The following is a 27,092-nucleotide window of genomic DNA, read 5'->3' on the forward strand; positions in this document are numbered from 1 at the left end:
GCCTGGAAGTGGGGATAAGCTTGTTGTATTTCAGGAAGGCCAGCGTGTCTGGGGCAGATCAGCCAGGGGGTGAGAGTAGAAGATGGATACAGAGCGCCATGAGAGGCCAGACTGTGACTCGAACCTTCTCATGAAGAAAGGATATTCCATGATTTAGGAATTTCGTGTCTGGTTGATACTTGTACCTCCTTTGAGCTTGGCTGAGGCATACTCATCCCTCTGAACCTATACCATTCTTGGAGTCTTTGGCATGTTTAAAAATGTGAGGACCTGACTCAGAAACCTGGGGACTCATTTATGGTGGTGTTCTTAGTGTGACCAACCAGGACTCCTAACTTTATCATTCCATGTATCTTCAACAGGTGTTTGAGATGTGAGCTCTGTACTACATAATGTAAGCGGTCATAATAGTCATTGCTTTAACAGTGACTTTATGAACATATCAAGATGGGGTTTTATGTGTGAAGTGAGGGATATACTCAATACAGAGTTATCAGTGATATGGTTCATTTGAGTTTATTTATGGACTTTACATTGAGAGATCTGGGCTTGAATCAGGGAGCTGACACTACCTATAGAACCTTAACAAAGTTCTTCAGGTTCTCTGAGACTTTGTTTCTTCCATCTCAAAGTGGGTGGTTGTAAAATGAAATAAAACAAAAAGGGTGGTGAGGAGGATTGAGTGAAACGATGTCTCCGAAGGCAAAGCATCAGTGGTCAGTAACAGTTTCCCTTCTCTCCCCTTCACAATTGCTCCTTTGCACTGCATGACTCAGAACTGCTGCCCACATGGAATCACAATGACATCTTAATGAACCCTCAATTTTGGCACCATAGGCTTCCAACAAGGCTCTTGAACAACAGAGCCCAGGTTGTTTCAGGAAAGGCCCACACAATCAGCAATGCATCTGGGTTGCATCATACATAGTCTCTAGCCCCTCCCAACCTCCCACAGAGCTGTGGAGGTAAAATGAAATTATAAATGTAAAGCATTCAACACAGTACTTGAGCCATTATTCATTGAATGTTAATTTTTATTATTTTTATTTCCCCATAGTTTTGGGGAAAATGTTATAGAAATGTATATGTGTCTTAATTATGTTATGGAAAAATAAAAAAGAAAACAAAACTGTCCAAGCAACAGTGGCTTGTTTTATTGATACCAACAGTGAACTAAAATGGTCTTTCTAGGGTCTCAATTTGGGGCCTAAATTGAATGCAAATTGAGTACTGTGATGCTTGGTTTTATGTGTCTACCCAGTAGTTGGCTGGTCTACCTAATTATTCAGTAGGTGTGACACCATCTTGTCACCAATCAGTTGACTTTAAGGAGATAATCCCAGTAATGTAGGTGGGCCTCATCCAGTCAGTTGGGTGACCTTAAGAGCAAAACTGAGGTTTCCTTAAGGGAGAAAGAATTCTGCCTCAAGACTGCAGCATCAACCCCTGCTTGTGAGTTTCCAGACTGAGAGCCTGTCCTACAGATGCTGCACTTGCATAAAGCCAATTCCTTGGAATAAATCTATATAAGCTTATGTGTATGGGTATGCCTGTGTGTGTGTGTGTGTGTGCGCATGTGTGTGTACTCCTCCTGGTTCTGTTTCCGTTGCCCTGGAGAATCCTGACTGACATAGGTGCACACGGAGGCTTATTTATTCTTCTTTTCCTTCTGTCAGTAATGCTTTATGATGCCTCATTTGCATGATGCAATTTTACGGAAATGAAACTCGAACAGCCCCGAACTGCATAGTCAGTTTTTTCAGCTTTGTAACAACTTCTTTTGGGCCCAGGCCAGGAAACCTGACCCTGAGGTGGGGATCATCCCTACACTGCTGGTGACTGGAGCAGCCTACCTAGGCAGTTCGAGGGGCACATAGGTGGGCTCTAGGCGAACAGCAGAAAGAACACAAAAGCCAAGTGGATAATTTGTCTCTGGAAATACAGGTATATCAAGACATCACAAAGTAGAAATGGGTTGGCTTGCTACTCTCTGGGTATGAATTCAGAGCATAACTGGAATATAAAAACTTTGTGGTCTAAGTGAAAATATATTTGTGCAGTGATGGTAGCACACAATTTCTAGAATGAATGCACAGGAGGACAGATTACCATGAGAAGAGATATTACTGACAGGGTAAATCTGCTTTCATTATTTTGCAAGTCTGTCCATAATCATATGGAAAGAAAGCCCTGGTGAAAAGTGAGACAAAAACTATGATATCATCTGAATTTAGTGTCACTGCTCTAAGCTAAAAATTTGGGTGACTTTCCACTTTCCTTTTTGGTTTCCAAGTTATTTTTTCACTTTTACTCCCTTTCCTCCTTATAAAGCATTCCTCACAGCATTGTCAGAGTTTGAGCAAAAACATTTTTCATCTCATTTCTGATTTGCCATTTTGTGTTATTATGATTTATAATAAGACATACAGATTTGGTCTTTCACAGAGCTCCTAAAACCTCAGAATTTCCCAAGTAATGAGAGCAACAAAAGTATCCTTTGTTATGTTAATGAGTGGCCCTCGGAACCTACCTAAGACGGGAGCTGCTTGCCAGGAGCACCAACCTGTGACTTGAGGGCTGGAAATTTCTTCCCCCCACCCTCATATTCCTCTGGGAAAGGAGAGGGGCTAGAGATGGAGTTCAATCACCAATACCCAATGACTTAATCAATCATGCCCATATAATGAAGCCTCCATAAAACCCCTAAGGACTGGGTTCAGAATGCTTTCTTGTTTGTGAACATGTGGAGATTTGGGCAGAGTGGTGCACTTTGAGAGGACATGAAAGCTAGATGACCTTTCCCACATACCTTGCCCTGTGCATCTCTTATTCTTCTATAATAAACTATTGATCTAGTAATAAAACATTTCCCTGAGTTTTGTGAGCCACTCCTCCAGAGAGGAGGTCATGAGAACCTCCAGTCTATAGCCAGTGGGTCAGACACATGAGTAACAACTTTGGGAGCTTGCAAATTAGATCCAGGAACCCAAAAAAGACATTTTCTTACTGTATATCTTTCATAATAAAGCAGCCTTTGTGTACTCTCCAGTCAAATTTTTGTAACTTACCAAAATTTGGTTAGCAGATACTTAAAGCAATGGCAGGAGAAAATTGTGTTTCTAGATGAGAAATCAACCTGGAACGTAAAGCAGCATGACCTGCGAAGAACCAATTTCCCTTAGAGAGACCAGGAGGGTTATGCGCAGTTAATGAGATACCAGAACCTCCAAGAGGTAGTTAATGACCAAGAGGCAGGGCTTTAAAGGCAGTGGAAACCTACGTGTCCATAAAGGCTCAAGACTGAACAAGGAGAGATATCCGTCCATAGATAGCAGGGCTGTGGGAAAACAAAACCGTAGGCTCCCAAACCCTCTACCTTCCACAGGTCCATTTTGTAATTCTTGGAATGCTCTACCTCTGCAGAATTTCTCTTTAAAGGCTCACCTGTTTTCCTTTGGCTTATCTCAGCAATCTTCAACTAGCTTCTCTTCAGTCTCATTTAATTTTTTTTCTTACATAGCCATTCCTCCAATTTGCCTTCCTTTCCTTCCTACTGTGAATTTTCTGTATTTCTCTTGCCTCCTCTCCCCTTCCCATTTTACCTCTTCTTCACCTTATTCATGGAATTTCTTTTCACTGTTCTTAATTCTTCCTCTCCCACTGATCTGTTGTGGTTTTAATCATTGCTTTGGTGCTTTAAAATCACCCAGTGACTGACATTTTCTCCCCGAAAGGAGGAAGATTTGTGAGTGTGGAAAACTAATTACAAAGACCCAACACATTCAATTTTCAGCATGGTTCTTTCCTTTCTTCCGTGGTGCTTTTGCTTGGGATTAGAGATGGACCACTTACTGCCCCTCACAATGGCAAAGCCTTTCAGGCCTGATTTCTCAGCCATGTCATTCACATGGCAAGGTGTATCTGAGCCATTATGTTTACCCTGATTGGTAGAATTTTAAAACTGGCCTTCACTAGGAAGAGCTTACTCTAATCTGCCTAGAAAATAAAGTAATGTTATTTTATAATGAGGTGATCAGAATCATTCTTCTTCTCAGACCATTCACTCCCTTTGTCCTCAGCCTCACTTCATTTTTTTACAGCGTGAAACAAGAGCACACACATGGGTTTCTTGGAAAAAGGTGAAGGATTTTTATGCAGTTACCTTGGCCAACTCTACCAGAAGTAAGATCTTTGCAAAGGGAAGAATAGTAAAATTAGAAAAATAGAACAGTCCTTAAGACTGTAAGATTTTTATCATCTGGAATTTAGGAAATGTTAGATTGCCATGAATACACCAAATTCACTGGACCTTGAGAGATTTCGTGTTAGCTCTTCGTAACACTTAAGTATGGACTATGCATTTTTTTTTTTTTTTGATAAATTTGGTCATGAATTCACTTTACCTTTCTGTGTTGCTTGACGAGCAGGAGCATACAGCTCAGTGACTAAGTGCCTGAAGTTCATCTCTGCTGGGCAGCAGGATCTGGGAGATCAACATTATCAAAGGATACTTGTGATCAAAGCTGTACCACATTCTGAAGAGCCAAGCACTCTCTGTTTTGGTTGTGTTTTTATCCAAGTTATTTGCTTCCTGGAGAAAGACAATAGAAAAAGGTATCAGATCCATGATCAATATAAAATATTGATTTATGTAGTCAGCATTAGTATAGAATATATTTATATATTTTCACTATAAAATACATGTCAAATCAAATTAAATTTAACCACATTTAAAAAAACCAACTTTCTAGGTAATAGGCATTTTTATCTAAATGGCAAAGCAGCTGCCAAGCAAATTAGCTCATAGATGTTGCCAAGTAGATGAGACTCATGTGGCATAATTCAACATTTACTTTTCTTCATAATCCCTATTTTATTAAACAGCTAAGAAATGCCACTTTTTTGACATCAATAAAAGGGATATTTCTGTCAGATTGCTGTTGCATGATTTTTGCTGTTTACTTCTGTCAAATTTGGATGGTATTTATTTATGACTTACCAAAAGGTCAAGTCTAAAGGGATAATAATAGTCCAATAATTGTTAAGCTAGTTTTCATTCATTTTATTTTGCTCCCTGCCACAGGCTATGCTTAATTTTTTATGTCTTTTGATATCTTTCTCTTTTTAAGAGTCTTGAAATAAATATTATTTATAGAAAGCCTGTAATAATTAAACATGTTTTCTATTTTTTTTTTTTTTCCTGAAAGAGCTAAAGTGGAAGGGAGGAAGATAAGGAATTAAAAGAGAAAGCATTCAGCCTTGCTGACATCACTGCCCCAGAGCCGCCTGAGTCATCAACCATGGTCAAGCTCACTGTGTTCTTTGACACCATCATGGATGGCAAGCCTTTGAGCCCTGTCTCTTCCAAGCTGTTTGCAGACAAAGTGTTAAGACAGTGGAGAACTTTCATGCTCTGAGCACTGGAGAGAAAGGATGTGATTATAAAGATTCCTGCTTTGACAGGATTATTCCAGGATTTCTGTGTTAGTGTGGTGACCTCACACACCATCATGGAACTGGGGGCAGGTCCATCTCTAGGGACAAAGTTTATGATGAGGATTTCATCCTGAAGCACATGGGTCTGGGCATCCTGTCCGTGGCAAATGCTGGATGCAACCCAAACAGTTCCCAGTTTCTCATCTGCACGGCCAGGATGGAATAGTTGGCTGGTTGGCATGTGGTCTTTGGCAAACTGAAAGAGGACATGAATATTGTGGAAGCATGGATGGGTTTGGGTTTAGGAATGGAAAGACCAGCAAGAGGATCACCATTGCTGACTGTGGACAAATCTAATACATTTGACTTGTGTGTTATCTTATCTACCAGACCATTCTTTCTGTAGCCCAAGAAAGCACCACTTCACCCCGATCTGCTCAAAATAGCCTTTGTGATCTCACTGTAGGTCTATGGTTCCATATTTTCCTTATTCCCCTCCAAGAGCTAGATTGCAGAGTTAAGTTCATGATTATGAAATAAAAACTAAACAACAACAACAAAAAAGAAGAAGAGAAAGCATTTGATGTGTATTTATCTGAGAGTAGAGGATGTACTGTGAGAAAAAAAGAAAGAAGGTGAAAAATTTGTGACTCTTACAGACAGATGATAATGAGCATTGCAGTGTGGTCAGGAGGAGATCCAGTGGCATTTTTACTTCTTTTGTGTGCCCCATTTTGCGAATCAAGAAAGGAGAATTCTAGGCTTCATTCGGTAGTAACTTTCCTCATCATTAAAAGCATTTATATATCTGTACACAGACTTCATTGCTTTGTTTGGGCTCACAGTCTCCATTCCCAAATTGTAACATTTGTTCACAGCCTAGTAACAATGTGAAAGCTCTCAGAAATTACCATGTGGAAGACAAGGCAATCCTCTGGCTGCTCTGGAGATAGCTCTTACATGAACCCAGGTGGATTTGCTTTCATTTTATTTTATTTACTTTTTCCTCCATTCCCAGACAATTGCATTGATGGCTAATGATCAAGAGCTCTGTTCTGCTCTCTGAAACACATGTTATCAGCAGATACTATAGTTCCAGCCCCCACAAATACAATGGAAATACAAGAAAGCAAAATGTAAGAAAGCAAAAGTCTGTATCCTTTGTCTAAAATGGCTGAAGTAGAGAGACTCACAATAAAATTAAAACCTATTTTGGAAGCTCTTCTCATTGGTTGTTTTAAGATCCCCGACTTTAAACCTTGTATAGTTTCCTGAATGGTGTTCCTAGAATGCCACTGTCCTACTTGGTGTTGATGGAAATTTTGTGCTCATCATTCAGGAAACAATGGTTTGTATAGTGTTGGAAATGTTTCTTAAAAACAGGACTTCTAAAAAAAAAAACAAAAGAAAAGAAAAAACAGGACTTCTCAGAGCCTTTCATTTATAAATGAGCATTGTAAAATCTTTAAGAGGGACCACTGTGGGACATATGTGATCTTTTCATGGATGTTAAGTTTTAAAAATTTGTTTTCTGATAGGCCTGAGTACCATGCCTTGTTATCTAGAGCTAGAATTTATTCATCGCATTTGCCCAAAAAGGAAACCAGAGTGTCAGTTCAATTTCTGTCCTTCCCTGAACCTTTCTCTAGCCATTTCTATTCCAACAAAGGTGTCAGGTTTGTAAGATCACTGCCACACATAGTGTTCTCTTTATTATTTTTTAACATCTGCAAGTTGTTTCTGCAGGCACAGATTGTTGGGGCTCAAGCTGGCAGAATAAAACCGCTCACCCCAAACCAAACAACTTGGAAAAACTTTGAACCAGCAGTGGGAGTTGCGCCCCCCCCCCCCTTTTCTTTTTTGAAGAATGAAAAGCTTACAAAATCTTATCCATCAGCAGGCACAGGGAGTTTTTGATAGCTGATAACATCCACCGATGACAAGATAGTCATTGAAGAAAATGGAGAGAAAGTACTGTAAGCAAATTCATGTTTTGGTTTTGTTGTTTGTTTTTAAATAAAGGTGTGTGGTGGTGAGCTTGGCTGGCAGTCAGGGGTCTGGGGGTCCAGGTCCAGCACGCTCTCTGTCCTGCTGAATGACTCTGAGAACGGCAGTCCTGAGCTACTGAACGCTCATGAATTCCTAGGCAGCACTGTAGTCACAGTCGTTAACTTTTTCAGTCATTGCTTTTCAGTTTTCAAAACATTCTAGCTAGGTGGTCATGTTATATCCAGTTTACAGATGAGGACCTAGAGAGGCTCAGAGAAGGGATGAGGGGAGCCCAAAGTCTCGGGCTAGCAAGCGACAGAGTGGGAACTTGAACGTAAGACTACGGGACTCCAAAGATGAGGTTTTATTTCTGTGAGTTATCTCACTTAGTCTTTAAACTCTGATGAACACAGGCATTGTATAAGTTACTGGGCTGAAGTTTCTTTGTCTGCAAAATGAATTGAGGAAATTGGAACTAGTTGGACTCCAAGGTCTTAATTTTATGGAAAACATTGTATTTTTTAATTAATGAAACAACAACAAAAACAGCTGACACTTCTTGAATACTCACCATGTGCCAGACACTATTTCAAGTGCTTTTCATGTATTAATTCTTCTAATAACTATAAAAGTTTGATAAAGTGTGTTCTATTATTATTCCTATGTGACAGATGAGGAAACTGAGGCACAGGGAGGCTTCCAAGCATGTTTGTCACCCCTCAGCAGCCAAGATTCCGCTCATCTGGATGGGGTCCCAGCATATAAATGGGGAGCCATCTAAGGCAAAGAAACCTCTGAACAGGGAGATGAGGTCAGGATTTTGGGGTGATCTTATAGGTTGAGACAGAGCAGCTACCTGCACCCCAAAACATAATGAAAATGCATGACTGCCACCATCTGGGTAAAGTGTGATGGCTGTAAAAAGTGTCCCTACAGAAACTCAATGTCTGTGTAAGGAATTTCTCTAAACTCCTGGATCTGGGTTTCAAGGGTTTTCCAAGGTCTTAGAAGCCTTCTCTGCCCTTCTTTCCCCTTTCCAGATCATTTGTATTTTATTTCCTGAGGGGAATATACCAGAACCCACAAGCACTCATGAAAGATCTTATACTCTATTTGTGGCAAAACTTTCAGAAATATTTTTTTGACAGCTGATAAGAGCAACACATATTAGGTAGCACTTTGGAAAAATTTTAACAAAGGTAATCTTTTTTCAAACTTTATTTTATTTGGGACATTGGAGATGTTATTCATTTTGCTAGTTTGTAAGGAAACAGACCAGGTTTTAATTAGAATAAAACACAGACCATGTTTTCCCAGGTGAGGGAAATGCCGCTGATGACCCAGCATTGACTTTTTTGCTGATCCTAGATAAAATTTTCAGTGGGTATCTTAAATATCTGTTGGCCCCATTCTGGATCTGTTCATTTATTTCTCTGAAGTTATTGATGACTTAATAACTCGGTTATGAAAGGCCATCAATAAATGAGTAGAAATAAATGAGTTAGTCTACTGTGTGCTCTGCCTGTTCACTGGGGGTTGAAGATAAATGTGCCAAGGGAAGGCCAGCCTTTGCATTCACCCTGGAACAGGGAAGGTATCTGATGAGGCAGCACAGAGGGCAAGGCTCTGGGAGGGTCCAGATGGGCAGAGGGCAGCAGGTAGCTTTAATTTACCTAGATTATTCTGAAACAGAGATCAACTCACACCCAAGGACAATGGATGGGAGTGATTGTTAGAAGCAGAATATGGAACTTGATGGTATTTTCTTTGTTATTAGCAGTATTTCTTTTCTTTTGAGTTCTTTTATCCTAGAGGGGAAGTGGTGTGCATGTTGGAACACACAGATGATTCAGAAACTGAAAACCAAGATTTGAGTTCTGACTCTCCCATTTACCATTTAATAACAATACACTTATCAACTCTGAGCCTCATGTTTCACACTGTAAATGGGAACTGGAGATTCAAGAACATTGAATCTTAACTTTTATTTGCCCTTGATACTCCTAAGAAGCAGAGTGTTTGATATATGTGCAATTTCTGGTTCCTTTATTAGCTTCTATTTCTGGGAAAAGGTAAAAGTGACTGGGACATTTGATATCTTTCTTTTTCCTCCCTAAACAAAGGAATAGACCAGAGGTTGGGAAGTGACTGAGCACAGTAAGGAGTGAGTCCTTATCTTTTAAGTGACCCCCTGGCCCTTAGCACAACCCCAGAGAGGGAGCAATAGGAAAATTAGGAAGGGACTCTTTGTTTTATGCTTATTTGGACCCCTGGGAGAAAACAAAAGGCTCAGGCCAGAAATCTGTGCAAACCAGACACTGAAGCAAGAAGGGACTGTTTGTTGTATTAACCTTAATGAAAAAGAACTAAGCAAATGCAAATATACTCCTCTTTCAATATTCAAATGTGGGTCCTCTGGTAAGTGAACTGGATGAACTCTGCTCTAGGATAATCATATGGGATTGCTCCTCATTTCAGGGGATTCAATGGATTAAAAGAGAGAGATTTTCCTTTCTATTTCTTGAGATTTCATATTCAATATTAATGTCAGTGGAAGTTGCACAGAATGATAATAAAGACAAATAATTATCGTAACAAACCTGTAGAGCTCCTTATGTGTTCCAGAGCCTTTTTTCAAGTGGTGTGTGTGAATAGAATTTGATAGCCATACTTTTGCCCAACCATTTCCCCACAATTTGAAATTTATTTGTGTAATAATTTCAAGTTTATTGCTTTGATTTTTCTCATTTCCAAGGAAAGGACCAGATTCTGTGTCCCTAAAGAGAAAAATTTCTGGATTTTGAAGAAGGAACATAGTGAAATTGAAGGTCAATAGGAAATTTTTTCAAATTTACATTTTAAAAGGTAAATCATTAATTCTTAGCTTCCACATAGAAACTTTACACAAATATTCTCACCTTCCCTGGGCTATGATAAATTCATAAATGTTCTCAAGAAGATACAGTCAGAAAACACATGCTTAAGGAGGAAAAAATGAAGGAGAGAACTAGTCAAGGATGGATAAAACTGTTAAAATGACATGTAGACACAGACAAACTACCAGATGGGCTAAACTCATGGTCTAGCTACAAAGAAAAGGCCTGCTCAGTTAACTTTCCTATATAGGAGATTCAAGTTAGTCCAGGTGAAAATAAATTATTTAGTTCACATAAATATAATATAATATTGCAGTGGTTTAAAAATGTGTATCCATAAATTCTTTGGCACTTTTTGTTTTATAAATGGAGCCTGATTTTCCTTCCTATTCAGTGTGGATTGTACTTAGTGACTCATTTTTAATCAATAGAATGGGCAGAAGAGACCTTGTGCTATATCCAAGACAAGGTCATAAAAAGGCATGTGGCTTCCTTCTTGCTGTCTGTCTTGGACCAAATGAGAACAGTCAGTGGCCTATTGTGAGGACAAAGTGTCTGTATGGAGAGATACATGTGGTGAGGAGCTGAGTCTTTCTGTCAGTCAGAAGTGCACTGGTGGCCTTTTGCTGACATGGAAGTGAATCCCTCAGCCCCAGTTGAGCCTTCAAATGACTGTGGTTCTAGCTGACATTCTGATTGCAATTCCATAAGAGACCTTGAGTCAGAAACAGCTCAGTTGCTTTCAGATTCCCTACCTACAGGAACTGTGAGATAATAAATGTTTGTTGTTTTAAGACACTAATTTTTGGGATAATTTGTTATGAATAGAAAGCTAATATGACTATATACTGGAATCCTAAGTTGCAGATGTAAAAGGCATGGGAGTGGGAGTTGGGAAGAGATAATAAAATGATAAGGCACAACTCTTTACAGTTTACAAAATGTATCCACAAAGGTGGCATATTTGGAATGTAGAAGGTATATTCCCCCCTTAAAAGTATATCAAAACTTATCCTAGACCCAGTATACCATGTTATGGATTTCAGATTGATTGCAAGACATAAGACAATGGACCAGCTTACAGGCAGAATAAAGTTTACATCATCTCACTATACTTAATTCACAGTATTCTTAATTAATACCTTATTTATACCATAATTTAGTTAGTGTGCTAACTCCTTTATATCCATGTACACACACACAGCACACACTCAAAATCACACATCCCAGTGGAAAATTCACCATGGAATAAGAAGATCCTAACTCATGACGCCCCTAATGACAGTGCCCAAACCATAAATAGCATAATAAAAATAATAGTCTCACTTTGAGGCTTGTGATTCGAATATATAGTATCATGCATTTGTCCAAAAACAAAACAAAACAAAACAAAACAAAACAAAACAATGTTTCCCCTATAAAACTACTTCCAAAATATGTAATGGTTGACTATCATAGAATAACTGGTTTCATAAATATAGAATTCAGGTATTAGATAACTGGCGGTGAAGGACTATGATTCTCCAGAGAAGGAAAACAGGTGACATGAGCTTCTATTTCCCTTGACTTTCTGCTCAGAGGCCCTATTCCATTTGCAGAGCCAGGAGATAGGGTCCAAGCAGAGAGCAGCTGCCTCGCTGAGTTGAGGAACTAGAGACTGGAGTTTGGGGACTGCTTAAGTGTCTGGAATTTGTTGTTGTTGTTGTTGTCTTTGGAAAGTTCCTTTAATTCTTTGAATTTCAGTTTCATAGGTTTTTTTTTTTTTTTTTTTTTAAGATTTATTTATTTATTTGACAGACAGAGATCACAAGTAGGCAGAGAGGCAGGCAGAGAGAGAGGAGGAAGCAGGCTCCCCTATGAGCAGGGAGCCCGATGCGGGGCTCAATCCCAGGACCCCGGGATCATGACCTGAGCTAAAGGCAGAGGCTTTAACCCACTGAGCCACCCCGGTGCCCCCAGTTTCACAGTTTTTAAAATGGGGTTATAAGAGGCATCTTGATTAGTCAAGGTAAAGAAACATGGTTATGCACATGGCACCTGATATATAAAAACTGCTCATGAAATTGTGGCCGCCATCTTCCGCTTCCTCTTTCTCATGATCATTTCTGCTTTCTAGAACAATGGTAGAATATATAGGTAAGATAAATATATGGAGTTTTGTTCTAAGCAGTAAAGAATTAGTGGGAGGAAATATACTTTTGAATGTATAAAACATAAGCAATGATAATCAAAATAAAGTTGATATTACAAAGATATTTGCTCTGAAAAAATGTCTTTTACTTTTCTGAAAACACTACTAGTTACAATGTAACATAAAAACTCCTCATCCGGGTCAGGTCAATTTTATAGAGCTTAGTATTCTATTTCTGATATATCTGTGGAGGTAAAATGGAACTTATATTCTATGAGATCAATTCCAACAGCGTAGGGGCCAGTTTGAGAAAATGTTGATAATCGTTAACACAGGAATATATACATATATACATATACATATATATATATTCATTCAAACATATATGAGTATTTATTCTGTTTCTATAGGTTTTTATCAGGATACTTGAAAATATTCACAGGGAAACATTAATTTTTATTTAGTGATGAGAGGACCCCACCATCTGTGAATTAGTCTCTTTTCCTCCTGAATCTCCTTATATTGCCAGCCCTTGCAACTCTAGATGACCATGAGTAATAAGTATCAGTTGTGTAGAAGAACAAATCCCTTTATTCTTTCCCAAACAAGCTCTTTCAGGCTTCAAGGGTATTCCAGGTTATGGTTTCCTGGGAATTGGCCAATAAGTCTTTGTTCACCTGACTCACACTCTTCATATTTTTATAGACACTTCATTGTATTCCTTCTTAGTGCTAATCTTTCTGCAGGAGAAATAGTAATCCTTTTAATCTCCCCCTGCTAAGTTATTGAAGTTGCCCTTCTCTGTACCTTTCTCAGCTCTGCTCTGACTTTCTTGGGCTGCAGTGACCAGAACTGATCCACAGAGGTTACATGCAAGCATAAGTGACAACCAAAAACAGAATTTCAATGAAGAAACTATGGGAAGTGCAAAAAAAAAAAAAAAAAAGGAAGTTAGCATTCAGAGAGCACATAGGGAAGCATGCATAGTCTTAACAAATAAAAATCATGTTAGAAAAGATGAAAGTTAACCTCATTGTAACAGTGGGCAGAGTAGAGATGAGAGAAAAATGAGTTCTTAAAAAGGGTTAATTCCATTTCTTCCAAGCTCCAAACCTCGAGGAGCTTTTACCTCCACTGCATGCAGAATCAAATCAAATTCATCGCCATGGTCAACGATCTGGCCCCTTTCTGTCTCTCCCAGTTCATGTCCATCTGCTCCCACCTTGTTCACCAACCCACAGCCACTCTGGCCTTCCTGCGACTCACGTAATCCCACTGGGACTCCATGGCCTTCATCCCTTGCAGTAGCCTCTTTCCGGACTACTTCTTTCCTCCAGATCTCACAGGGCTCACTTCTGCCCATCAATCAGACCTCTAATCTCAAACACCATTTCCTCAGAGAGACAGGCCCTGATGAGGCAATAGCTTCTCTGTTGTTCCCCACCCTCTTACTGGCTCAACTCTGGTCGTTACCTGAATACCTGTAGTTGCTTCACTTTTCTCTTATCAGCGTCCCCACTAGAGTAAAAGCTCTGTGAGGGTGGGAACTTGGAAATGCTAACATCTGCGTCCTCTTCACACCTAGACTAGTGCCTGGCATGGTGGGTTGTACGGATGAATGAATGCATGCATGAATCATACCACTTAAGAGGGAAAGTTCTGGGGGCGCCTGGGTGGCTCAGTGGGTTAAGCCTCTGCCTTTGGCTCAGGTCCTGATCCCAGGGTTCTGGGATCGAGCCCCGCATCGGGTTCTCTACTCAGCAGGGAGCCTGCTCCCCCCCACTGCCCCCACCTGCCTCTCTGCCTATTGTGACCTCTTTCTGTGTTAAATAAATAAATAAAATAAAATCTTAAAAAAAAAAAAAAAAGAGTGGAAGTTCTGGAACCAGATTGTCTGGGTTAACATTCCACTTCTTCCCACTATGTATCCTTGGACAAGCTATTTAACTCATTTGTATACAGTTTTCTTATATGTAATATGGGGATAATATCAGAACCCACTCACAAGGTTATCTCGGAAATTGAGTTAATATAGATAAGGTGCTTAGATGTGTTAACAATAATCTGTACTCAGCAAATATTAGGATGATCCTGAGAAAAATGGTGAAAGGGAAAAAGAGAAGCAATAGTGCAGGTTTTCCCGGGCAGAAGAAATTTCTATTAAAAGATTAAGGTGAGTGTGGGGCTCTAGTGATTCTTAGCTTCTCTGCATTGCTGTGTTCTCAAGGACACAGAATCAATTACAAGGAAAACATCTATGGTTGGTGGTGGTGGTGGAGAGTCTCAGAGGTTTTCTGCTTTGTTTGTTTGTTTTTGTTTTAAATTTAAGAGATATAAAATCCGCAACTGTACTATCTCCCATTTCTCGAAGAAGCACATTTGCACAGAGTATATATTTAAACTCTAATCACTGTATGTGCACTCTGCTTTCTGAATCTTCAGGGTCTGGTACAGCAAGAGTGTAATACCACTCACACTCCAAAGTTGTTACATGATGAAGAGGAAAGTTGTAACTTTGCTAGTTAGTTGTGGCTAGATGTTTATATTTCCCAAAGGATTGTTTTACTCTCCACAAAGAAGAGGTTCCTTAAAAAGTATAATAACATGTTTATTATTGATTTTGAGAGTATATGATCAGTAACTGCCATAACTGTAAAATTTTTAGCTTTTGGTAAAAATATTCTTCTTCTTTTTTTAGAAGTTGACCAGTGTGAAAATCATCTTGTTAACGCAAGCCCGATTTAATAAATACAAACTGAGTGGAAACATGCAATCCTCCTAAGAATTAGAGTTTATGCTCTTCAGCCCAACAGAGCAACAGATGCTGATAATAAGTGAAGAGTTGTCAGGCAAAATGAGGGCAAAGAGGTTCTTGACACATAGTTCGGAAAGTACCAAAACCAAACCAAACCAAAGCAAAACAAAAAAACTCCCCAGGTCAGGTGGCAGCTGCACAGACACTGTGGTTTCTTTTATTTCTAGCTCCATCCCCCTGTTTCCTATACTTGACACTAAAGATAAGAATTATTCCAAGGTTTGGAGAAAATTGCTTTCTGAAATGTTAGCTACCTTGGTAGTCAAACATTATTGTGAATAAGAACCCTGCCAGGGCACCTCTTAAAGACAAAATTATTTTAAAGCAGCAACAGTCCAGTAGGAATGGTGTAATTTATAAGGTTAGTTAGCTAACATTTGTATAAGCTTTTTATGTGTCCTGTACAAGAAGCCCCAAGTGAGAAATTTCTTTTAAAATAGCAGGCTGTGAAGTTTTGTACCACTTGAGGACAGAGTATGATTTTTCCCTCTAATGATAATAAGTTAGCATATGGTTGATTATTTTTTCTTCCTTTCCCCCTTGGCTACCGAAGCTTACTTGTGGTTTGACTAAGCAAGTATATAGTACCTTATGAACTGCTCATTCATGATTCTTTTTACTCCTCTGGTTTTGACTGTTTGCTCTGAGGAATATCATTTATTGAATTTTAAAATCTTTTAAAATATTTACTATTATTTTATTGTATGTGTAAACTGCCACAAGTCCTTCTTAAGGTGAGACGGGTTTAACTAAATTAATTAAGTTACACAGTTTTCATAAATATATTTTCACTTGATTGTCAACCAACCAGGAGAAGTAGACATTATTATCATTCACATTTTACAGACAGGGAAACTGAGCCTCGAAGGCATAAAATATCTGCCCGAGATACAAATACAATGTAGCTTTCTCTGCACCTCATGGCACTATCTCATTTCTCTAACAGAAAAAAACTTTCTACTGGTTTAAGTATCTTTAGGTAGGAGTTATTACTGAATTAACAATGATGTGAAGGAGCTGAAATGAAATGTTTAAATTGGAAAAGGAAGGAGTTAGTCCAGTAGGCAATCTTCCCAATAATTATATGTGATTTCAAAATATTAGGCAGCTAGAGAAAGATGAAGAATTTTCTTTGATGAATTTTCTTATTCTATCTCCTTTCTTTTAAAGAAAAAGAGAGAACAGAAAGATAGAATTTAGATAAAAGTTTTGCTTGAAGGTAGGAGAATGGATTAGTTGACCTATATGAGATGAAAATGCTTTTCAAAAATCTGCCACCACCAGACCTTGCTAACTACTCATTACAGCCCACTAGGATAAGGAGATGGGCTTTGATCTCCTTTCTGAGGTCACCAAGCTGGCCCCAATCCCAGTGTGCTGGCACCCCTGCTGAGCACACTCCTGCAGGTAGGTGTGTTTCCTGGGCTAGAAGTCTGTGAATACAGTACCAGCCTGGCCTTGCAACACAAACACGTTACAAAAAAAAAAAAAAAAAAAAAAAAAAAAAAAAAATTCAAAGTACAATAAGCCAGGATCATCATCAACTTAATTTTTCAGTCCTTTTTATAGCACACAGGATCCTTCCTTCTTTATGTCTATGTAAACCGGGAAAGTATTTGCATTTTGCCCAGCAGAACTCACCAGCTGTGCCTCACTGATGGCATTTACAGAAAAAAAAAATCACAGAATAAAAGAGACATCGATCTTCTTCCAATCCAGGTATGATCATAACACGAGTCATTAAGCAGCATGACTTATTTATGATATTTTTCTATCGTGTCCATCCACTTACAGTTTCAACAAAAGGTGCAACATTCCCACACAGTTGTTTGTTTTAAGTTCTGAGTTAAAAATGGCCGATGCAAAATTGTCAATGGCAGATTCTACTGGGATGTCAGCTTTAGAGTTTGGAGAATACACTTGCCGTACTCGAGGGAACAGCACATCTTTCTGAACAAATTTCCCAAAGGATTTTCAGATCTCTGCAGATAACGGTTGCTCAGCTCAGTTAGGAATGGATCACCTAGACAGTTTCGCTGTGCTTTTGCAAATTTTCAATGTTTCAATATTTCTATACACCTAGACCTGATTAATGAGAAGCCATGTGGGAGAAACAGGTCCATTTGTTGTGTGCCCAACATGCATTGGGTATCACTGAATACATTTTACTGAGATTGTCTAGCTAACAAGTCCCTGGGCAGGGATTTGAACTCCAGGCTACCTCCTTCCATGACCCATGCTCTTGCTTCTACACTGAAGGGTTTCCAGCTTCCTGTTACCACAGAGAAGGTGCAGGGGCATGCTGATTTTAAGCATTCCAAAGGTGATGCAAAGGTTATTGATACCCTAAATTCCCAGGTATTTTATAGTCATCGGATGTGTTTTCTCAGTGCAGACAGCCCCCTTCAGGTTGAGCACCTTGGCCACGTGCTGGACAAGCATGAAACATTCCATGGAACAGAACATTTCCTATCTCTATACTCTATGAATTGGCCTCTTTGACTTGCCTGGGGTGAGGTGGGCTCCTCCTTCAGATCTTCATCCAGGTCCACACCAACTCTGTTAAGGAAATCAGAAAACTGGTTAAGGGCCTTGCTGCAGAGGAGGCAAGTTAGTTTTGCGTGACTGAATGCTTGAGCCAAATATGATACAAATCAGAGGAAAGATTTGGCAGAAAACCATCTTACCTCTCCCTGAATCAAAAGAACCTCAAATGGATTTATGTCTGAATAAGAGCTTGTGCAGCTGGGCCGCAGCACAGCTCACAACACTGCGCACCAACAGCTGTTCCTCACTGCTGTCTCCCGACAAGAGCAGGAGCCTGAGAACTTGGGGTAGGAGCCCTCAAAAAAAAAAAAAAAAAAAAAAAAAAAGACCTCCATTGTCCAAAAAATAGAGATCCTGGAGGAAAGGCCACAGGCTACCGTTGTAGGACTCACTGACCAAACTACTCTGGGAATGTGGGGGATGGAGCAGGCTCCTGGAGACAGAAAAAGCAGTCCTTGGTCCAGATGCTCACCAAGGCTGCCAGTAAAGACCATCCAGGTTTGTGGGACCTGAGGCTTAAACAACGTGGGGGGACTCTCTTCAAGAAAATTATTACAAAAATACAATTACAAAATTAGGTTTGGAAGAGACTCTTAAGAAAGAAAAAATCGCACAACATTTCGTAATTTAAAAATCTGGCAAATGCACCAGACATCACAAAAACCATAAAATAAATAATATTCAAATGAATTAACTGCTGGCCACACTTCTAAAGTAACTTCCTCCTCTTTAAGTTTTGCCTGCCTACTTTGATACTTGCTTTATATGGCCATGATTTTGTACAAGAGAGAATAGGCAGATGAGGTAATCTTTTCTCCAGCAAGACTGATTAAAGTTATGGATAATTGGGAGACACTCAAGTGTGCCTCCTTCCTAGACCTGCTGGCTGGGTGCAGCGCTCCTACAGGTTAACGCCCCACAGACAAGGATCCTGATAAACTTCATGTCACTCAGTTCCCATAAACAAAGCACAGTGTGTTTATCTGCATGTAGAGGGCATCATTGAATGCATTCCTGATTTCTGCTCTGATGGGGCACCAGCCAGAATGGAATCCTGTACTTGGAATTTTACACCTCTCGTGACTGGAAGAATTTTCCACAGATTAGCTTTAGGTTCAGGACATTTCAAGCCTGGTTTTTCTAACACAACCCACAGACTTCTGAAGCCTGGTGCCCTAGGTCATATTCATCTTTGATTCAGCCTTGTGGCACTATTCTTGTAAGACATTCCTGCCCTGGGATGGCCAGCTGGGACCTGCTCATGCCCAGAAGTGACTGGGGACCACACACATATATCCTACTAAATATAAACTGAATGCATGCCTAATTCAGCTTCCCCTTAGTCGGATCTCCCAAATGCCCACTCCAGGGCCAACCGACCAGAGGCAAGGTACGACTGAGGGCAAATGGTAGTGGAAAGAAAGAGTCATCAAACCCAACTGTGGTTAAAATCTATTCCTCTTGCAAATCTTGCAAAAACACAGGACCATGGGATCACAATGCTGGGTCTCTTCCCATGGACTCAAAAGGGCCAGAGCAACTGAGGGGCTTGGAGCTTGAATTTCTTCTGCTCCAGAGAGTGGGCCTCTGCCTGTCGTGGGGACAGGACGGGAGGACTGCGGGAGCAGCTCAGGGCCACAGACACCTGGCTCAAGTTCACTCAGAGCCTTTCCTGCGAAGGCCACAATTCCTAGAGTTTCCTTCAACTCCCTCCTGTAAACATGCCTTTAGCCCCCCTGCTTGCAGTTCTGTTCTCCAGGTGGAGGAGGGGAAGGCAGGGTAGGAAGCCACCAGTCTGGAGATGGGTTAGCATGTGAAAGGAAAGCAGTGCCAGGACAGTTTGTTTAAAATACCCTAGATACTTCAAAAATCAGTGTCTTCTGGGCACGAATAGCCTCTTCTTTCTAACCCAGGGGGTGAAATGGGTAGATATTTATTGTATGTGGAACTGAGAAGAACCTCGGGTGGGGACCAACCTTTGGTGTTCTTAGAGTAGAAAGAGCTATTTGATCTATTTGAAGTCAGAGGGAGAGAACGAAGGGGAAAGGATGGAGGGAGGGAAGGGGTCAGGGAGGAGGGCAAAGGAGGGGTGAGGAAAGACAAAGAGAGAGCAGAGAGTCCCCCTGTGGCCTAATGGGTCAGGCATTGGCCTCCCAAAGCCAGAAGGGCGGAAGGAGGCAGTGCCGGGAGAAGGGAGGGGAGAGGAGAGAGAGACGTCCGGGAAGAGAGGAGCAGGTGAGGCGGGGCTGGGTCCAGGCAGTGGCACTGCGGTGCGGAGGGCCTGGAGCCCAGTCTCCGGCAGTGTGGAGCCACCCCAGCACCCTCTCTCCTGATGCTGGGCCACGTTCAAGGCTCTGCTGTGGCTGATGTGGCTGATGCTGGGAGCCTAGGAGCCCTTATTTCTGGGTAAGCCCAGATCCCCCTTCTTCCTGCCCCCCTCCCCGGAGGGCTTCTCGGCACCTGTGTAGGCTGTTGAGTGGAACTAAGGGTCCTGAAGTTCCCACTGCCACTTCTGTTTAGGGCTTTTTTCAGGGTCCCTGTCTAGAATACTGGGGAGAACAGAAATTGAATTTTCCAAGCAACCCAGCATTTAAGGTTTGAGGCAGGACTGAGGTTTTCCAAGAAAATTTGAGCTTTCCTTTGCAGCAGCAATCAAAGAAGACCTTTCTAGTTTCAATTATTCCAGCAGCCAGATGGAGCTGAGGAATTACGGCAGCGGATTAAGTTCTTCAGTTTTATGTGGGATTCAGCAAAGGGTACCTCAGAGGCCTAAATAATGATGCTCTACCGGGAGCAAGAATACCTCCTCCCTCCTCCCACTTCATGGAAGCTTAGGGTCTGCTCCTGGGACCAGGCCTATAGCCTTTCTTGGCCTCGAGCGGACAAAGCATCTCAAGTGGCTTGAGGAAAGAGAAACTCCATATAAGTCATTTCCATCCTGGGGCAGCTGTGTGAGCAAAACAGACATGGTTCCCACCCTCCCAGAGCACGCGGTTTGGCAGGTCGAATTAGAAAAACCTAAAAAATTTATGGTCATTTCCATGCTACAAAGGAAAAGCACATAAGAACAATGCTTTCTTTCTCTTGTGATTTTAGCTACTTTGGATGAAAATCTTGCTGAATTATATTCCCTGGCTCCCTGCTTCCTTAAACAGAGAGTGGTGGGGATACTCGGATCTTAACTGGAGGTCTTGGCGTTGCCACTGACCAGATTAATCCAACACTCGCAGTGTTACAACGATGTCTAAGCTCTATATGAGCCTCTTTATGCGCATATTAAATGGTCCCTGGCTACTCTTCTTTCTCTTTTTAAAGTTCTTATATCTGCCAGTTGGATTACCCGGATTTCCTGCCTTCAACAATATGTTGGCAGACTGTCTCTGTGCTCTCTCCTACTTTTTTATTTAGGACAGGACTGATTATCTGATAGTCAAATTTAATGTCTTTTTTCAAGTTTATAATATACACATATACACATACACAACAAAACAATAAAATTGAAATGTTATAGAAGGGCTTACAAGTAAAACACTGGTATTCTTGGCCTCACTCTCTGCCCTACTTCCCCACGTTAGCTCTGCGTGGGCTCTGGGGGAGTCTACCTTGTCTCTACTGTGATACACGAACTGATAAAAGCATGCCTGGCACATTTACATGGCATCCCCAGGGTTAAGCAGGTCAGTCACAGTGTGAAAGTGACATTCTGTGAGGGTTGACCTTGAATCCACTCACCTTTAGGTAGAAGAGATCATTTACACACTATGGGTTTTGAGAGATTATTGGAAAGAAGACACGACATCCCACAGCTTGTGGTGCCTCGCGTGTTTACAGCAGCACCCCAGTGAGAGGTCACCGGTGTATATGGGACAGAGTCCAGCCTCCTTAAGGTGACATCCAACGCTCCTTAGCACCCTTCCCATGGCTTTAAGCCACCCTTTCTGCTCGTCTGATCTGGACAAAATGCCCCAGGGTTGCTAACTGGACCTGTCCTTATTTCTGAGACCTACTACCCAATACAATCCTGGAGCTGTGGCCTTAACCAGATCTGCCAATGCATCTCTCTTTGACCGAATCCCCTCCCTCCAGACTCTAGCGTGGTCACCTCTGAGCATGTCTGAGGAACCACCTCCTTTCCTGAACTTTCTGCTACTGTCCCTCCCCTTCTGATCACCACCATGGACCGTCCATCTTATTGCCCTACTTTGGTTCAGATCCCCCAACAAGTAATGTTTTCACTGACTTGGACTGGGCATAGCTGTGTACCACCAACTCTGTTCTCTGTTCCCAGACCCAACTCCATGGCACCTGTGATCCCCGGGCTCTGGCTATGGCAACTCTGGCCCAGACTATGTTTGCCCATCTGGTTATATGCAGCCGTGCAGGCCAAGCCCGTGCTCTTCATGATATACCAGCCCTAGCTGGAATCCTAGCACTCACAACTGCCCTGTGGTTGTTGAAGCTTCAGGGAAGCCCAGCTCTTAAGAGCCTCTCGCTGCTGTGTGAGCTGCATCACTCGCTGTGCTCCGTTCTCATTAGGACAATGACGATAATAACAGAACATGCTCTCCAGGGTGGTGGTGAATTTTACATGAGAAAATACTCATAAAAGTGATAGCTTAGGACCTGGTACCTAGTAAGCTCTCAGAAAATGTTAGCAGCTATTGCCCATGTTATGGTTTTTATTATTATCAAGACTTAAAAAAAAAAAAAAATCATTGGGGGCAGTGCTCACTGCCATGCTCACTGCTCACTCAGTTCAAGGTCAGCCCTCCTAGTCCCCAGTTCTGCAACGGAGGACCCTTGACTGTATTGGATTACCTACGGCTAAGCCTTGTCAGTGGCAGGGGCACGTCAGGGATTTCAGAGTGAAACATCATTTCTATCTAAAGAGGGCCAAACTTCCCAGATTGGAGTTTATTTCAAATTTCCTGGTAGACTGGTGGAGGAAGAGGGCAATGGAGAAGGAAAAGAGGGTGTCTGAAGAGCGAGGGGAAGAGAGGGTAGGGGTAGAGCAGCGCAGGAGGAGAGCAGGGAGAAGCAGGCGGAAAGGAAACACTGCGTGATTATAAAGAAGGTGCTAGCGGCGGTTAAATGATGGGAAAGGCGTGAGCGACTTCAGGAAAGGGAGGCTGGGGGTAGATGGATGAACGCTGGCACAGCCCCCAAAACACTGATAAAGATATAGAGAAATAAAGAGCCAGTACGAGATTAAAAAGCAACTAAAAAGACTAGTTAAACTTTTATACCATGTTTTGCATTCCTGATGTACCTTTTAATTTTAAGCAAGTCGAGTGCTGCCTCTACGGTATTCAAATGAAAATGAAAGTGAGCTTCTCACATATTCCCAGCTGTGCTCTCAAACATCTCACTCCGGGTTCCTCATTTACAATGAACATCCAGCTCCATTTGCAGAGCAAAACTCATCTCCGTGCTACCATAATGCATCTCCCCTCCTATCGCGCCTCCATTCTTTCGTGAGTTTTATTAGACATATTGAAATCTCAGGATGCTTCCATATCCAATCATGGCCGTAAAGAAGGCTCCAAAGGTGGGTTTTTCTTCCAGGGGAAGCAAGGTGAGTAACTAACAAAAGGCTCACTTTTCCCATTAGAGTCAACAAAATCCATTCTGATCCTTATCACTCAGCACCTCAAGAAAGGCAGTGAAATATTACTAGGGCTCAGTCTTATTGTGTGAATCCCAATAGTCCTAGGTGCAATTTTGCTTCTTTTGAGCCCCTTGCTGACAAGGGCTGGGTGGTGGGGGAAGAGAAACCATTTTCTCTAACACTTGTGTTAAGTGTGAAAAATGACACTTTCAGTAAGGGAAAAGTGACTGGATATCGAGCATATACATACAGCAGGACAATGGGGGAGTGTGCAAAACACCCTCAGAGGTTTGGGGGCTATCGTGTCGCTATGAGAACAGCACCCGGGAGCCCAAACCTGTTACCTCACTATCCCCATCCCGTATCACTCGAGAAATATTTGTGAAGCTTGTACATGACCAAAGTTAATCTAATTAACTTTGGAGGAAATAAGAAAATGAACTAAAGTAAATGAAAAAATTCTCCTCAGTTCATTTCGCTATTTCAACGTAGCAGAATAGTTAAGAGCTGGGACCATGGAGCCAGGCTGTGTGAGTTCAAATCTCATTTCTATCATTTACTGGATTTGTAACTTTGGGACAAATTACTGAACCTTTCTAAACCTCTGTTTTCTCAGTAATGAGTGGGGATAAGTATATATCTACATTATGGGCTAATATAAGAATAAAATAAGTTTATACATATGAAGTGTGTAAAATATTGGCTGCCACCTACAAAACTCTCACGAAGTATTTGCTGACGCTCTTATTGTTCTTGTTGTTGTTATTATTATTAGGAAAAATTGGGTGTGCCTGGGTGGTTCAGTTGGTTAAGCATCTGCCTTTGGCTCAAATCATGATCCCAGGTTCCTGGGACCAAATCCCACCTAACCACTACCAGCCCACCTTTGGGCTCCCTACATAGCAGAGAGTCTGCTCCTCCATCTCCCTCTCCCCCTTCCCCTGGCTTGTGCTGTCTCTCTCAAATAAATAAATAAATAAATAAATAAGATCTTTAGAAAGGGGGGAAAAGGGAAAAAAATGGTGTATCCTCCATTGAATGATGAATATAATATAGGTTAAAGCCAAGAGTAGATTCTTTCATAAATTACATATGCTAGGATGTAAAGGTCAATGACACGATTCCTGTCCTCAATGGCCCAAGACCTAATAGGGAGACAAACACTGGAAACAAAGAGCTAGGGTATGGCGAGATAAATATTGCACATAGTTATTTGAACACATCAACAGATAGGCCAACCAAGGTGGGCTGTAGAGAGGTTGGGTACATTTCACAGAGGAGTAGTGTATTGTAAAGTGACTATTGTGTGATGCCTGACATTAAGCTTTAGTTTGCTGAAGGATCCATTTCAAAAATACGTTCATCTTGTATAAATATACTACCAGTTGTATGATACAGTTACCAGTTAAACAACCAGACAAGGAATTAATCTGTCCCATTCATAGTTTCCTCTTTCAAAAAGCCCTCAGTAACCTAGATAACTGACCATTTTGGTGATCCCACTTCTGATTTCCCATGCCCTAATTCCTGCTCCTATGCTTTACATTAGTCACTCAACAGTGAACAAGTGAAAGCCTATATACTCCACCGTGGACACTAATAAAGGCAGAACCCTAGGTCCATGCTCTTTCTCTTTTTCTATGCACAGCCTTGCTATGTTGCCTGAAGCATGCCAGGACGTGTGAGTAATAAATCTTATTCCTTCGAAGTTCCCTGATGGTTTTTGCTGAAGTGTGGGCATCTTGTAATCATGATGAAAACCACAAAGGCTGGTCCAGCCACAACACTGGCCCTGCTGGGGAAAATATCTGTGGATTCTCTCTATGAGTAATACAATCAGATGTGTGTCTCAGGCATTCCTAGCCCACAGCATCACTATTGACAGGCTTGGACCAAAGCAACAGCGAGGTTAAGTTTAATGGAAGTGAAAAGGAATTTGAGAGAGGGCACTCCAGGCTGAAGGAACAGTATGGGCGAAGGCACAGAAGTTAAAAAGTACTAAGGAGGTTTAAGACATGGTAAATAATGTTTTGTGGCTGGACAGTGAAGGTTATGCATGATGAGGTGGGCAGACTTATTTTGGGTGAGGTCAGAAAGTAATTTGAGGATAAATTATAAAGGCTTTTAAATGCTATGCTTAGGAGAATGTTTTGTTTTCTGTTTTGTTTTGCTTTTTTTGTTTGTTTGTTTCTTACAGGCAATAGGGGTTGAAATAATAAGATTCATGTTCTAGAAAAATCACTGGTGGCAAAATAGTGATATTAAGAAATTGGAAGCATGAAGGTCATTTAGGAGACTACTATGATAGTCTATCCAAGGGCCCATTGGAGTCTAAAGGAAGACAGAGGTGGTAGAGAAGAAATGGATCTGACAGACGTATACTTGGAAGGGTGGTGGTGATGCACGACAGACTGTGAAGTAAAGGAGAGGAAAGTTCTGAAATGTTTCTGAATTTCCACTCAGGACCAGAACCATTCACCCCTGACATTAAGCATATTATAGGAGAAGTATGTGTGGGAATTTTCCCTGAGGTATGCATTCTGTTAGAAAGATGAAACTAGCTCAGGGTTAGTAGGTCTGAGCATATTTATTTTGAGTGAAACAGGGTTAGCTCTATACATTCTTCTTTTAACCATTTTATTTTATTTTATTTTACTTCTTTTCAGTGTTCCAGCATTCATTGTTTATACAATCTTATCAGCTCAAGAAAAATAGCCTCTTCTCCTCTGGAGCTTTGGCTATTTGCTGTCTGAAGTGGAGCTTGAGACCAAATGGTGAAGTCCAAGGAATAAGGGAGGTATAATGGATGTTTCAAGGTCAAGGTCAGTGGACTGGGAATGTTAATGGAAGCTAGAGAAGGGTGTGTCATGTTTGGCATTAGAAGACAGTTTGGGACTCTTATTTACAGAAAGGTTGGTAGGAATGAGGTTCAGGAGAGTTATTTATTATAACCTTGGAAAGAGATGAACATTTTCTGAAAGAAGGTTGTGGCAATAGATGTAGAAGTTTTTCGTTTGAATTAATATGCACTATGCGGGACAGAACCACATGGAAGATAGTTGTCATCAATGTGGGCTCAGTATCGGGAAAAATAACAGTTTTCCCTCCATTTCTTGCTTGCTTTCAGGCAAAGGATGAGGGATTGTATCAGACGTGTGACAGTGAGTCTCTTAGTCAGCAACTGGATAGATGATTTTACACTTCTGTTGGAAGACTGGCTTTAGAGCATAAAGGTTAATGGGTATTGAGAGGCAACTCTGATTTTAAATTTGGGAAGTGAGATGACATATGTGCCGTGAAGTGAAGAAAGAACAGGAAGTTCCACAGTTGGGGGGCAGGAAGCATGTGATATGACTGCGAACCCCTCAGAAGGGTAAGATACACGTCTGGGGATACTGCTGAGAGCAGGGCTGCCACTCTGGGTCTCCACAAGTGCATGGACACACTGTCATCTGCTGGTTTCCTGAACGCTCTCCTGGACATGTCGGATTACCAGACTGAAATTGGCTGGATCACGGGTCCATGTGGCATTCCTGTCCTTGTATCCAGAGGCTGCCCACATGACTTTTTTTTTTTCTCTCCCAGAGATTATGGGTGGGACACTATCAGGCTGACTAGAGTAAAGAAGCGTCTCGTATCTAAATTTTCACTGACACAGTTTACTGAAAATATCAGCTAACAGCTCATAAG

The 27,092-nt window shown here is 41.2% G+C and overlaps 1 protein-coding gene and 1 pseudogene across 4 annotated transcripts in view; one reads left to right on the top strand and one right to left on the bottom strand.

Moving 5' to 3' along the window:
* Positions 1-27,092, bottom strand: part of SLC9A9 (solute carrier family 9 member A9) — a 679,861-nt gene that overhangs the window by 94,435 nt on the left and 558,334 nt on the right. For 2 of the 3 annotated variants that reach the window (XM_082713071.1, XM_082713070.1), the window contains 2 exons: positions 17,755-17,806; positions 4,512-4,591 (listed from right to left, as the gene is read on the bottom strand). In XM_082713071.1, the coding sequence (XP_082569197.1) occupies positions 4,512-4,591; positions 17,755-17,806 (132 nt within the window). Of the gene's footprint in view, positions 1-502; positions 3,159-4,403; positions 4,592-17,754; positions 17,807-27,092 lie in introns of those variants that run through there. The other variant, XM_082713072.1, reaches the window with a different exon arrangement.
* On the top strand, positions 5,231-5,793 carry LOC309854292 (peptidyl-prolyl cis-trans isomerase A pseudogene; annotated as a pseudogene). The gene has a single exon. The product of its transcript is annotated as a peptidyl-prolyl cis-trans isomerase A pseudogene (transcript).

The sequence above is a fragment of the Mustela nivalis genome (genome assembly GCF_964662115.1).
Source record: "Mustela nivalis genome assembly, chromosome: 1".
Classification (NCBI taxonomy): Eukaryota; Metazoa; Chordata; class Mammalia; order Carnivora; family Mustelidae; genus Mustela; species Mustela nivalis.